The 14,592-nt window shown below is 31.5% G+C and overlaps 1 protein-coding gene across 1 annotated transcript in view; it reads right to left on the bottom strand.

Moving 5' to 3' along the window:
- NFAT5 (nuclear factor of activated T cells 5) overlaps positions 1-14,592 on the bottom strand; it is a 108,400-nt gene that overhangs the window by 37,007 nt on the left and 56,801 nt on the right. The window contains exon 4 of the mRNA XM_090260367.1: positions 1,188-1,746. Within this exon, the coding sequence (XP_090116493.1) occupies positions 1,188-1,746 (559 nt within the window). The remainder of the gene's footprint in view (positions 1-1,187; positions 1,747-14,592) is intronic.

Here is a 14,592-nt window from a genome sequence, read left to right as displayed (position 1 = left end):
GGTATATACCTTGTTTTCTTTTAGATAATTTCCTAATGTGGGTTTTCTAAAAAAAAAAAAGTTAAATGTGCATTTCTACTTAACTGCATTACCCTAAAGAAGTTTTAAATAAGAGTAGAGAAGCAAGTAGCATAGAGTAATTAATTATTGCTTAAATGGTAGGTATTACTTTAAAAATGTACTGAAAGAATATTTAAGGATAAGTTTAATATACATTAAAAATACTATACTACTCAAAAGATATCAATGATATCATTAAGTAATAAACAAATGAAAAGCTTCTCCACCACTTTTTGTGACAACCTGAATTGTAGAACTTGGGTCAACTAAAGGACCATATCCTGCCTCCCCCAAAAATATGTCTCAAAATTCAGTGTGTTATATTTTATCAAACTATGTTTAATATACTATAGGAAATTTTAATTAAAAGTCTAGCAATTAAATATTACAATAAAAATACTAAAGGAATTAAAAGTTAAAAATACGTCGCAGTATTCTGTACTACATAGCAGTGAATATTCTGTAACATAGGTACAGAAATATATTTAGTGAGTGTTGTGCACCGGCAGAAATGAATGAGAACTCAAACATGTACCATGATCCTATTCTATCACCCTTCAAGTATATAATCCAGAATCACAGGGAAAAAAAAAATTAATGATGTATTTTTTAAAATCCCTAATCAGTGCAATGTATCAAAAAAAAACTTAAAATACATAAATCTGAATGATGAAAATCAAGCCATCAATTTAGATTTTCCTTATTTTGATGAAATGAAAGAAAAGTCTAAAGTCCTCACAAAAAATGGATATAGATTGAACCGTATGGAGACGATAAGAAAGTGAATACAAACTAATCCTTTGTGAACGTTTTGAGTTGTTTTAGCTAGTCATTACATGCTGGTTATTTTTTAAATAAATCTATTTGAAATTAAGTTATTTCAAAACATCGTTTTATTTTATACTACTTAATCATACCCATAATAAAATACCTATTGCTAAAATCTATTGATATTTTACTTTTTCTCTAGTGAAACTTGGTAATTTTAAGTTAAAAATTTCAGGTATTTCAATGATAAAATTGGCTTTATATGCAAACTTGAGCTGAGCAATTAAGAAAAGTGGGGAATGATTTTTTTGTTTGTTTTGCATAATGGTGATAGAACTTAAAAAAAGGTGAATACCAACCCATTTCCTGCTTTTGAGTTGCCTTTGTTGTCCGTGGTAAGCTGAGAAAGCACATAGTGAGGTGCTTTGGCACTGTCGGCATCAAATATATCCATGTTAGATTCTTCACAATCTCGTCGTTTGACCCCCGGCCTCTGCTTTGGATTTCGTTTTCGTGATTTACGAGGTACCTCAGTGTTATCATTGTAGGAACTGGTGCTCATGTTACTGAAGTTGGAGGGGGAATCCTCCATCCACATACTGCAGCTCTGCTCAGATTCCAATCCACACCCCTCATCCTGGCAGGACATCCGACTGTTATCCAGCAAGTCCTCAGGTGGTGGTGAGATGTACAAGACTGTGTGCCTCTTCGGTGTTGATGGATGCTGCTGAACTGTGTTACTGGTTAACTGCTTTTCACTTACCCCTCTGTTACTTACCCCCAAGGCTGAGGAGCAGCTCTCCACTTGCATAGCCTTGCTGTCGGTGACTGAGGTAGAATAAATGGTAGGGCTGGAAGAGGTGGTAAAGGAGCTGCAAGCACCGCCCATGGAGGAAGAGGAGGGAGCTGAAGAAGCATCTGCAGTGTACAATTTAAAAGTAAATACACTGTACATGTTTTCACCTATGATGGCTAGCAGTCCCATTGAAAATGTAATTTGTGAACTGATTGTTTTTCCCCAAAATGAATAGTTGGAATTTGGTTAAGTTTTAGATGTAAATGCTTCAAGCAATACAAGGCCTAAGAAATTCATTATTTTAAAAATGCCCAAATAGCATTACGTTACTTGTATTATAATTGATAGATTTTTTTTAAAAAATCTAATTTGATGTTTTAAGCTGTATAGCAAGAATAAAGCTTTATTGCCTCAGCTGAATGTTCTGTTGAATTTTAATCACTTAAAATAAAGAAAACCCCATTATAAAATATATGCTTGTGTCCACATTCAATGCCAATTAAATAATTTATTATAGAATTTGAAAAGTGGGACTGTGCTTAGCCACAAAATATTAAAATAAGTTTCTAACCTATGAAGCAGAGAACTACAGGTCATTTTTAATGCAGACACTCCCTGCTTCAGAGGCAAATCCTGGAATAAAAATATGAGAAAATAAATGAGAAAAGAGCTGCTGATTATTCCAGATATCAATTATAAAATGAGAAATAAAGAGAAAAATATATATAATCAACTGAATTGGAGGCAAAATGGAACTGGTACCATCACTATGATTCTTGTCAGTATGATCTAGAAGAATAAAAGTGAAAAAGGTCTGATCTGGAACATGCGGGGCTGTAGAAGACAAGCAGTTAACCACTAAGGGTCTCTAGAAGTTGAAGTGGCAGTTCAAAACCATGATCTCTAAAATAAATAAATCCATCCTAAATGGCAAAATGAAAAGCAGAATAAGGACTGATTATTGGATGGATTTCTTGTACAATGTACTTGATTATGCTCAACAACTGGTTAGTACGTACTCTCCATTTCCTCTCTTTAAAGGGCCTGCTTGATTTAAACTATTAAAGGAATTTCCTAATATGAGTAATAGTAAATTTTATTGGCTGGAATCTAACAACAAAGAATTCAGCAGGAAAGGTCTCTGGAGAGCACCAGAATCAGTTCCTATAAAAAGGTCTTTTTATAAAACCATTTATCTATTATGCTTAGTGAAAAAGATTTAAGTAGATCCTTTTAGATGTGTGGCAACTGGCAGAACAGGTAACATAACAGACAACTAAAAGATATGTTTAAATCTGAAATTAATTTTTATCTATAGCCAAGTATGCCACTGTTTTAAACTGGTATGATGAAACTTAAAACTGTGATATGCAATTATCTGAATTGTAACATTCACATCAATTATAATACAAAGAGGGAAACATAAGAATGCCTACGTTTAAATAACCGAATGCCAAGTGCCAAAGATTTACTTAAGTGAAAACATGTACCAAAATATTTAAATCATTCGAAAGAACTAAATTCACTCATAATTTTTCATTACTTTTAAGGCTAAAGAGTGTAGTAATTAGTATTATCGTCAATAATGTGATCTACATAATGCCACATGGAGAGATTATTCTCAACTACCACAAGTCAAAGAACCTAGAGCAAATTAGAAGATACCAGTTCCATTTTCCAGTTTGTATCCTTGTCAAATTCAGTAGCTGAAATTGGAAAATTCAGTCACTTTAAACTGCATTCCAATTTAAAGAAAAATTTATCAATTTTGTATCATGCATTAATGCAATGTTTTCTTAATAAATAAATATTTTAAAAGATTTATAAAAACTACAAAATCTAGATACTAATGTCAGTGACAGTTTTTAGGAGCTGATTTGTAGCCACTTTGGGTTTAAATAACAAGTTTTTTCCTTGTTTTTTAAAAAATACAACAGAATTCATTTTAGAAAAAAATAGAAAAGGTATTATATCTAACATTCCTCCATCTGTTCCAACTATTGGCAAAAATGAAACTAAATTCTTATGTGTGTCTGAGCCCATGTTCTTTATTTTCAAAGAAATACAAATATGCAGCATGCAGTATTTGTAGTGGAACACACAAAGCATGCAGCATGAATACTGTGAACTTGTATTTCTATAAAGAGCTTTCCTCTACCCATGCTTTTTGAATCTAAGTACCATGCACATGAGAATGCAGAATATGAACATCGCAGGGATCCCTGTCCTTGACAGATGGAAAGTACAGGTAAAAAGCAATTACACACTCAAAAGCAAGTTATGTGGTGTTTATAAATTTAATCTGCAAGATATAACCTAGTATTGCTCTTTGAGGCCTACTATATGAGTTTATCTTGCAAATCTTATCAAAACAATCACATTTATAAAATTCTTTCTGTTCCGGGACAGGTATTCCAAACTATGATCTCATATCCTACATAAATGAAAATATTCTACACATTTTCCTTGGACACCTAATACACAATTTTTATATTTTACCTGTAGTTTCCTGGATATAGTTATTAAATAAAAAAGTTAGCACAAAACTATGAAACTGAAAACATAAATTCTGCCAAAAGACAGTAGTAGTAAGCATCCTTTAGTAAAAAACTAGGATTACTTTTTAAAGCCAACCTCAGTTTGACCTTAAATTACAAAGATTCTACTCATGTTGAGACTATAAAAATGAGACAATTTTTTAAAACTATAAAACTCTTTACCACAGTATCATTGCTGCTCTGATGATGATTACAATGGTGTTGAAAATCTTTCACATAAAGATATTATATTCTGGTTAGCAAGACATCACCTAAGTGCATTAATAATGACAGATGAGGTGGTAGAGGATAAGACTATGAGCCCCTTGAAAGCATGGACAATAACCTTTTCATCTGGGACCTTCCCAACACCTACAAGTGTCTTGCATTTTATTTGTTATTAAGTTAATTTATGAGAATCCAATATTTGATATGGGTGCCGAGTTATATTAAACTGGCAAATAAATGTACCAATGTGTCCATAATGGACACATCAGGTTTATTAAAAAGATTTAATACTCAAAATACTTCAGACAATATACTACTATAATAGCATTATCAAATAGTTGGGAAAGGTTTAAAAGTAACTTAAGAGTTTAGAGGTACTTATTCATCATTTCTACAAAAAGCACTCTAATAACTTTCTTGAAACTATATATAAGCTAAATTACCTACTTGTGTACTAACCTATAAGGTTTCTAAGATAAAAAATACTTATTATCTCTTAACAATAAATGCATACCAACAATATCAAGAACATTTTAGATTTTTAAACACTTGTTTATCATTTCTAAGCATTCCCAGAAAAGCACTAAAGTACATTCCTGGAAATATTATAAATGTACTTAAGGTTACTATATCATTAAATAGCAAGAAAAAAACTTAATTGACATTCTACAGAATAAAAACGCTAATGCAATTCCGCTTCATGTATATATTCTTTTCTATTTATAAGTTCTTATAAACAAAATATGCTACCTCCCTCCCTCACTTTTTTTGGCTTTGAGTCTCCATTTTCATCTATAAGGAATGTAGAGATTAAGTTTAATTGTGCTGCATATTAAAATATAAAAACTTCAACAAAAATGTTTTAGTAACTGCTTGTATCATCTCACTAAGCAATTATAATGTATCTATTTTACAACTTTATCATTTTATTTGTTCTTAAAATCCCTTACCAATCCTAAAGATTGAAGTTTTTCTTAAAACTTCTTTCTTAAACTTATTCTTTTATCGAAGTAATGTGTGAATAAATTTGGGGTTTTTTTAATGGAAAAGTTATCTTTGAACCTAGAAAATTTTTATTTTTCTACAGTATATTCTGTGAACAGACAGCACAGCAAACCAAAGGGAAAACCAGTAGACCATTTCTACAATTTACTAATATAAATTTATAATCTCAAAACAATAGATTAATTCTAAAATTTATAATTGAAGGAAAGTATCATATCTATATTGTTCTAATAATTCTATTATTAAGAGTAGCCAATTACCAGATAAAGTGCTAGTAATGATGGTGAACTCAAGTTGAATATATGGCTTCTTTTAAGAAAATGGAATCATTAAGGTTTACTATGAATAGTCAAAGTAGTTGGAACAAAAAGTGTGAGAGATAATACGTACATGCATAACCCAGGATTTGTAAGTACTATTAATTTGATTAGGAGAAAGAAAATGGATTTTTAAATGGTACTACATATAGAAACCCATGTAGATCTTACATACTTTTTGTTTAAACTACATTTTAGAATTAGAAATTATGAGTTCTAGATCTGTGAACTAGAGATTATTTTAATTACTGTATCATTTTAGGGCTTAAAATACCATAAAAAAGAGATGATATTTTATATGGAACTAACCACACTTTTCATAGAAAGCTTTGAAATTAGAAACATTCTTTAAAGTTCTTGGAAGAAACAATTACCTTTTACTGATTTAAAATATATGACAGAAATTACATTTAACTTCCAAGATAAAAATGTGTTCCCTAGCTTTTCAACATCAGTGTAAAAAAGTGAACCAATAGTGGAACAGAGAAGGAGTAAACTATTGAGTGCTCAAAAAATAATCATAAAAAACAACACAGGATGTTTAGAAAAAATTTCTGGTCCAAAACACTGTTCAACCAAAGTTAATGTTTTTAAGTATTTCATTTTTCTTTCTGGTAACAGTAGCTTCAGATCTAAATATCTTGTCTGATAAAAGTCACCAGACACAAGGATATATTTTCACACCAAAGAAGAAAGATATTGAGAGAAAACAATTATAAGGCCAACATTCATGTTGCCAAGGGATTGAAAAATCTAGGATACACAAAGTGGCTGCAAACCTGCTTTGTCAACACCTTACATGCCAACCTTCGTTTTCTACTTTTCTTCTTCTTACAGTATTAATGTAAAGTTTAAAACTTTACCAAACGTTTTAGTTTCAATCAGTATCAATCCACTATTTAGAAACAAAAAAAAGAGAAAAAAAAGAAAACAAAAAAAAGAGAGGAAGGAAGGAAGAAAGAAAGAAAACAAGACTTATGAAGAAGTCTGAAAACCGACCTATACCCTGGGTGAGATTGGATGGGTTAAGTGTCTCTGGCACTATTTGTCTTCACTATTGACAGACACTGTCACACAACCCACCACACGATGCCTGTCTCTGAATGGCGAAGCTAGAATGCAAGTTAAGTGTATTAATAGAAAAAACAACTAGCATCCCAGCATATAAAATAAGCAATCCAGATTACTTTACAAAAAACCCCCCAAAAAACAAAAAACCCAAAAATTGTAGGGTCAATCATTTAATTTATGTTTAAAACAGTTTCAATTTCCCATTTTGTACTTTTCCCACCCAACATAAGTTTACATGCTACAATAAGCAGTGTTTTAAAACAAACTTAAAAAAATTTAAATTATTCACATCCAAATATATGCAAATGGGGAGATCTCTTACCCAAAATTTTTGTTAACTCACATTCACCAAATTGCTCTCCAATTTACTAATGCAATCTAATCCATAAACCAGAATATTCTCTCATACAGGTGGTTTTAGCCTGTGGTCTTACCCAAATACAGTACCCTTAAAGAGAGGAAGAGGATACACTCAAACAGTAAGAAATATTTACATTTTAACAGCAAAAGAATCTTTTGATTTCTCAGGCCAACTTCCACATACTTCCTCATCCCTCAAAAAAGTTACCAGTTTACACTTTTAAATTAGATTTGCTACTATGTATAACATGTCTGATCCCAGAGGCTCTGTTCTTAAAAATAATTAGCACTATTACTGAAGGTGAAAAGTTGTTTACTGATCTATTGGAGACTGTCTTTTTCTTCCCCAGTCCATCAAACTGCCAGTCACGGTTCTAATATTACCCAATAATTACTCTCCCATTTTTCATGTGAATTCTCCTAAAATAATTACTTTCCTTTGTCAGTGTGCCATTAATATATTCACATATTAAAAAATGCTTTCTGAAAAATGCGTACAAAATTTTTAACTGTCCTAACACTTAGAGCAATGTTTTAAATATATCTTTTGTCCTATTCAAGCCAAAGTATCTAAGCACAATGTAAAATATGTACTAGGCACACATTATAGAATTGAAAAAAATTTTTAACTGATTTTTTAGGGAGAGAGAGAGACTTGAAATGGGGCAGGGGGAGAGAAGGAACAACATCACTTTACTGTTCTACTTACTTATGCAGTTGTTTCTTGTATGTGCCCTGACCAGGAATCAAACCCACAACCTTGGTGTATTGGGATGATGTTCTAACCAACTGAGCCAGCTGGCCAGGGCTAGAATTTGTTTTTATATCCCCTCCTACTGACAGAAATAATAATAGTAATTAAACTCAAATTAGGTCTTTATAATTCTAAAGCCCACGCTAATTTTATTTCATATGTTTGAAAAAGAAATAGAAATAAAACTATATTATGTATGTGCATGTGTGCATGTGTATGCACTTAATCGAGATCATGGCCATATGGGCCTGGCATGTTGAGGTGCTTTCTCATTCGTTTTCTGATTTAATTTAATTGACAATACCTTGTTATAAAGGAGTGACATGGGAAGAATTTCACATCAGTGTACTAAGTAAACACTGCTAATGAATAAAAATAAAATATTTGTATTTTTAGATGAAAAGGTAAGGTACCCTTACTTATACAAAAAAAAAAAAATCATCCTGTACCTATTATATGCCACACCATTGCTACTTTTAAAAAACATAGTGCATTAGGCATTTTTATTATTTTAATCAATTTCCACCTGGTGTTTTTTAAATTATGAAGCATTTAAAACTAAACACCAATGTACCTTCTGCTCATATTTAACAAATGCTAACGTTTTACTATGCATGATTTTATTTTTAAGAGAAAAAACGTCACAAACAAGTGAAGTCTTTTTTTGTATCCTACCCTAATGTATGAGAGGTCTGTCTGGAAAATGTTCAGCCATTATTAATATAACAAGAATGGTTTGCGTGACATCGATGTAATCTGGCAGCCCAGGAGTGTGGACTGGAATGCGCATGTGTGAACAATGATGCCTTCACTGTACTAGTCAGTGGGGTGGTAGATGCCATTGAGTGAGCATGTGTACTGTGTGGCTATCGCATTCAAAATGCCTGAGTACAGCAACAAACCTGCATCAGATTTTGCATTAAGATTGAACCGTCCTCCGTGGAAACTATTTGAATGACTCAGAAGGCTGCAGCTATGGGTAACTGGTGATTGGCACTTCATCACAACAACACTCCCGCTCATGCATCAAATCCTGTGCAGAGTTTTTTGGTGAAACATCCAATCACTCAGATGACTCAGCCCCCCTATAGCCCAGATTTGGTGCCCTGCGACTTCTGGCTTTTCCCAAAACTAAGGTCACCTTTGAAAGGGAAGAGATTTCAGACCATCGATGAGATTCAGGAAAATATGGCGGGGCAGCTGACGGCGATTGGGAGAGCTCTGTAATGTCCCAAGGTGCCTACTTTGTAGGGACTGAGTCGTCATTGTCCTATGTACAATGTTTCTTGTATCTTGTATCTTCTTCAATAAATGTCTCTATTTTTCATATTACATGGTTGGATACCCTCTGAACAGACCTCGTATTCCCCTCACTTCTGTCCCAGCTCGAGTGTTATTTATACAACTTTATAAGTGATTTTCAACCAGTATGCCGCAGAATTTTTAAAACATGCAATACCTGACTATTTAGTCAGGGGCACTGACCTCTTTTCCCTTACATTGTCAAATAAAAAAATAACAACAGCCCTGGCTGGTGTGGCTCAGTTGGTTGGGCATCATCCTGCAAACTGAAGGGCACGATGTGAGTTCAATACCTGGTCAGGGTGCTACGAAGGGCAATTGATATTTCTCTCCCACATTTTCTCCCTCCCTTCCCCGTCTTGAATCATAAATATATAGGTCATATAATAGAGTTGCATCTTATTGGTCAAATCACATAATAAAGTTGCATCTGATTGGTTAATTCTTGGTACCAGAAATCCCCTATATACAAATACAGGCACTCAATTTTTTCAAAAGTTGTTTTGGAGCCAAAAGGGTAGGTGATTATTATTTTTTGGTAAATCAATCAAAGTTATACCTATTTTTTGTTAGATAAGTAAAAATATATTTTTTGTGTGCCACAGAATTTTAGTAATTAGTTTACATGCATGTGTACCATGAGATGAAAAAGGTTCAAAATCCTGAGTTATATGGTAATATTTTTTCTTGTGACAATATCAATCTTATTGGTGATATTAAAAAGTCCATTTTTGTGCATTAATAATGCAAAATATACAAAACATAAAAATAGAAATTGTGTCAATTTTATATATTTATTTGGACTATGAATGGTTGAGAATCTGTGAACAGTTTTAAAATGCTATTCTACAGACTCAAGTAATATAAAGACGTGCTTATTCTTTCAGAAACCGAGTAAGTCAATATTTACAAAGTTATTGCTAAAAACTAGAGCAATAAAAGGGATAATTTAAGAAATAAATCAATAATAGGCCATGTGTACTTTTTGTAAGTTAAAATTGATAATATAGATAGCCTCCTGAATTGGTAGTTCTTTCTGAATTAACTGTTATGGCCCAAGTTTGCTTATACTTTTCACTCTAATAAGGTAGATATAACATAAATCTATATACATGCTTTTCTATATGTATAAATGTGTATATTTAGATTTACTTTGTAATTTCAGTAAAAACACAGAATTAAGAATAGAATTTTTAAACCTAATTGTAACATGTTTATAACTAGGATCTGACTTTCTTCTGGAAATGGTCCAGGTTTCTAGGAAAAGTAAAAATGGCCATATGGAGTAATCAAGATCAACTTACATTTTAGCTCACAACATCAATACATAGGTTACAAAGGGAAATGATGTTTCCCCTCAACAGATTTTGGATATAATCTTAAAAATAGTACACCATATAAATGGCCAAAATTCTGAAATATGTTAACCTCATTAACCCAGGAGAGGAATCAAAGGTAAATTTACTCCTCAAAGTCAATTCAAGAAAATCAAATTATATAACTGTAAATACTTTTGAACACTATTAATAAGTTATAAGAAATTCAATGGGCTATATAATTTTGTTGCTGTAAATCCCTTCTATTAAAAATTAATATTCTTCTAGAAATCATATTCCCATTTGTAGATCCTTAAACTTGCTGAGGAGAAGGGGTATAGCTTTTTCAGCTCAATATCCTACATAGTACCTTCCAGGAGTTTGTGTTTCCTTAACTGAAGTGAGAACACACAATGCTAAATTCCCTAAATAACGATGGCAAGGAGAAAAGAACTTAAGACCCAGTAAGAAAGATTGTGCTTGGAAGGACTGAGATATGATGATATGCAAACTGCCTGGTACAATTCCTATCACACAGTAAGAACTCAAAAATGACAACTTACATTTTCTTCAACTCAATTTTTGTACAGTTTTGTTGTTACGGATGGTTTAGAAATTTCTAAAATTTTAATTTAGGTGATTAAGATGTCTGCAATGAATTAAAGCATAGCTGTTCTTTGAGTACAGAACATTAATTTAGTTCTTTAGTGTGCTCAAGGAAGTTCTTTCAGAACAGAAAATACCTGTTATGTATTTGAGATTTATTAATTGCTGTGTTACAGAATTTAAAGTATTACTTAATGTCTCTTCTAACAGAAAAGTTTATTATATGGATCACTTCATGTCAAGTTATTAGTTTAAATTAAACTATTAAAAATCCCCAGTAATCCAACTAGTGGAAATATTCAACAGAGATTTGTATTGTACATGTTTTATGACTATACTTACACATTTTAAAAAGTGCTACAAAGTATGAGTGCAGTGAAAATATATTACTTCTAAAAAGAGTACTAATATTTAATTACTAAAAGTAAAATAACAACTTTATGAAAATAACAAAAGAATTACCAACCAGTTATTCTTAAGATTCTCTGGCTGAATTTTTCAAGGTGTCGTTTCATTAATTCATTGTCTACTCAAAAATTAAAATAAAATATTTAAAGAAACAGTCACCTTAGCAAAATCATATTTTGATAGAAACATAATGCCATATTCCAAAATGAAGGCAAAGTCTAGGATAGAACAAGAAAATAATTTGATTTCTTAAAATGATCAAACTTTATTGTCTATTTATGTCAAACGCTTCCTATTTTACATAAATTATGTACATCTAAGGATAAAAACTGTAAACATAGAAGTAGATTTAAAATAATTTAAATGGTATGTGCACTATACCTCAATAAAGCTGTTATTTAAGAAAAATATCTGCCATGTTTCTTTTCAAAAACCACAAATTCTGGAGTAATTGTTTTATTTCTCCTAAATACTTACATTTTATTTCTTTATAACATATACTAGAAGAATCACACACACAAAAAATCATTTCACAATTTATATTTCTTTTCGATCAACTACTTATTTTGCCAAAAAATAGCAACAATTCATTTGGATAACTTTTTGGTGTTAGGAAATGGCCTCTCTCCTAACTACTCAGAACTTATAATAATACTGTTCAGAAAGTCTACATTTCTAAAATTTTTATTCATTCACATATTGAGCTTCGAACTCTTAATTACCTTTCCAGTGGGACAAAAACAGAGGTCTTTAAAAAATGGGGAGTTGTAAAAATTTTGACACCTGACCCGATGGAAAGGGGAGAAGTTGTATAGGAGAAGTAAGTCCTCTTTCCCCCACCCTCAAACCTGGGACTTACCAGATAGAAAGATGTTATGGCTGGGAGTATGTAAAAGTGAAAATAGTGTGTTGGTAGGAAAAGATTTGAGGGAGATTCTTTTATCCAATATTCTGGATTGTGGATTAGCAGCACCATGTTTACTCATTCCCTTAGTAATATGTAAAGGGATAATATCTAGTTTGGTGAATCTGAGAAATACATTTTTAATAATTAAATAATAAAGAATGTACATAAACACCTACATGCCCACCTTTAAATTTTAAAATTTAAATTGATTTAGAACTTGTGAAACACAAACCTTTATGGCAGAACTAGAAGTCTGTTCCCACCAGGCCCTCATAACTGATAGCAGCCAATCCGGCTCCTTCAAAACTCTGAAGAATTAACTACATCAAGAGTCATCATTTTTATGCATTTAATACTTAAACAGCAAAAGCTATAGATTTTAAAAAACCTCACAAAAGTCTAAATTAATGCGCTTTTCTCAAGAAATCTAGGTTTTTGGCTATGAAACACTGAGTAACTGGTAATTTACTCTAAATCTCTCCTTGACAGTTATGCCTCTAAGGATATTAATAGGTCAAATAAGAAAAGCAACTCTAATGATATATAATAATTAATCTCTCTATAGTAATTTTGTAATTTAAATTCTCTTACCTATAATGTTATATGACAAAGACTACTCTACCAATAAGACATTAGAATCTTGGAATAAGACTATGTTGGTTACTAAAACTAAATTTATATTTTAAAAATCTCAAATGACTTGGTTTTAGATCACAGCAACTTTCTGTGTGTGAATATAAGAAAACTGTCAAGATTGCTTTCTTACTCTCTTCATCATCATTACAAAGTCAATAACTTCTCAATATAGTACAAATATATTACTTCAGAATACTTTCTGGGTTAATTCTCTTATTTTCCGGATTTTTCAACTAATAGTTTTCAATCTAATTTATCTGTAGAGGGCATTCTCAAATACATGGAGAGAGGGACAGAGGGAGGAAGAGAGGATCAACATTCCATTAGGGATCCGAATTCAGGAATTTTCAATATTTATATATAAAAACTTCTGGAATTCAGTTTGGTGTTATTTAAAAGAAAGTGTTCTTTTCCCAAACCTAGCTAACATTTTTTCAGCTTAAAAAAAAACAAAAACAAAACAAAAACCTGGATCTACTGTCAACAGATGTTAAAAAGCACAGAAGAAACAGACTTTTAGTTCTATACAAATTCAACATGTCTTTAAAAAACAATCTCAAAAGCTATAAAAGAAATCAGTTAGTCAATTTCTACCTGTGGATTTAAAGTGAAATATTTCATTAAAAATCTTTTTTCATATTTTATTATCAGATAAAATTTTTCAACTAGATTAAAACTTTAAATTCCAGAAAAATATTTAGGGACATTTTGGAACCCAGTGGATACAAAGTGAAACTAGGTCATCTTACCAATTTCATTACTAAAAAGTTCACAATTAAATCCACAGAATCTGTTAGAAAATGTCTGGCAACACATGAACAGTGAGCAGGGCTGATAAGTTTCTTTGCCATGTTTAAAGTTTTCCTGCCTTCAACTAGGAAGGCGGCAAACTGCACTAGACAGTTCAGGGGGAAGATTGGTACACAAGGTTAATGGTACATAGGTTAACACATACAAGAAAAATATCTGAAGTCCTACTATAGTACCAATATCCTCATTTAAGTCAGAACCTTCCACTTCACTGTTCTTTTGGAACAAAAAGAATGTACTGAAGACAATGTTCTAATGGACTTTAGGACCATTTGAAAAGGTTAGAGGTATCATATTTGACAAGAAACCTCTAATTACTAGGATAGATAAAACTTGAAAGTATATAATTTTCTTTCCTTTTTTTTAAACCAAACACACTTAGCAGTCTATAAACCCAACCAAAATAGGAACGCAGTTGGGCAATGTAATATTTTTGAAAGCATTCTTATTAATTTATCACTAATCAAGATTTTTTCTGTTAGTTTGTCAATCTTTTATTCTAATTCAATCAAAATTTGAACCAGTTTTATGTAATTATAATTATACAAAGTGTATGATTTGAGAGCTGAGTAAAAATAAGCTTAATAAATTTCTAACATTAATTTCCATGTTTTTAATTAATATAAAAATATCTTTATATAAATATTACGTTCAAATCTTCCATTACTTTCATCTGAGTTTACAAAAAAGCATAAAGTCACATATATTTTT

The sequence above is a fragment of the Furipterus horrens genome, unplaced genomic scaffold (assembly GCF_987537825.1).
Source record: "Furipterus horrens unplaced genomic scaffold, mFurHor1.1.pri manual_scaffold_13, whole genome shotgun sequence".
NCBI lineage: Eukaryota > Metazoa > Chordata > Mammalia > Chiroptera > Furipteridae > Furipterus > Furipterus horrens.
Note: the sequence above shows the minus strand (reverse complement) of the source record. Positions and strands in the feature narration are given on the sequence as shown.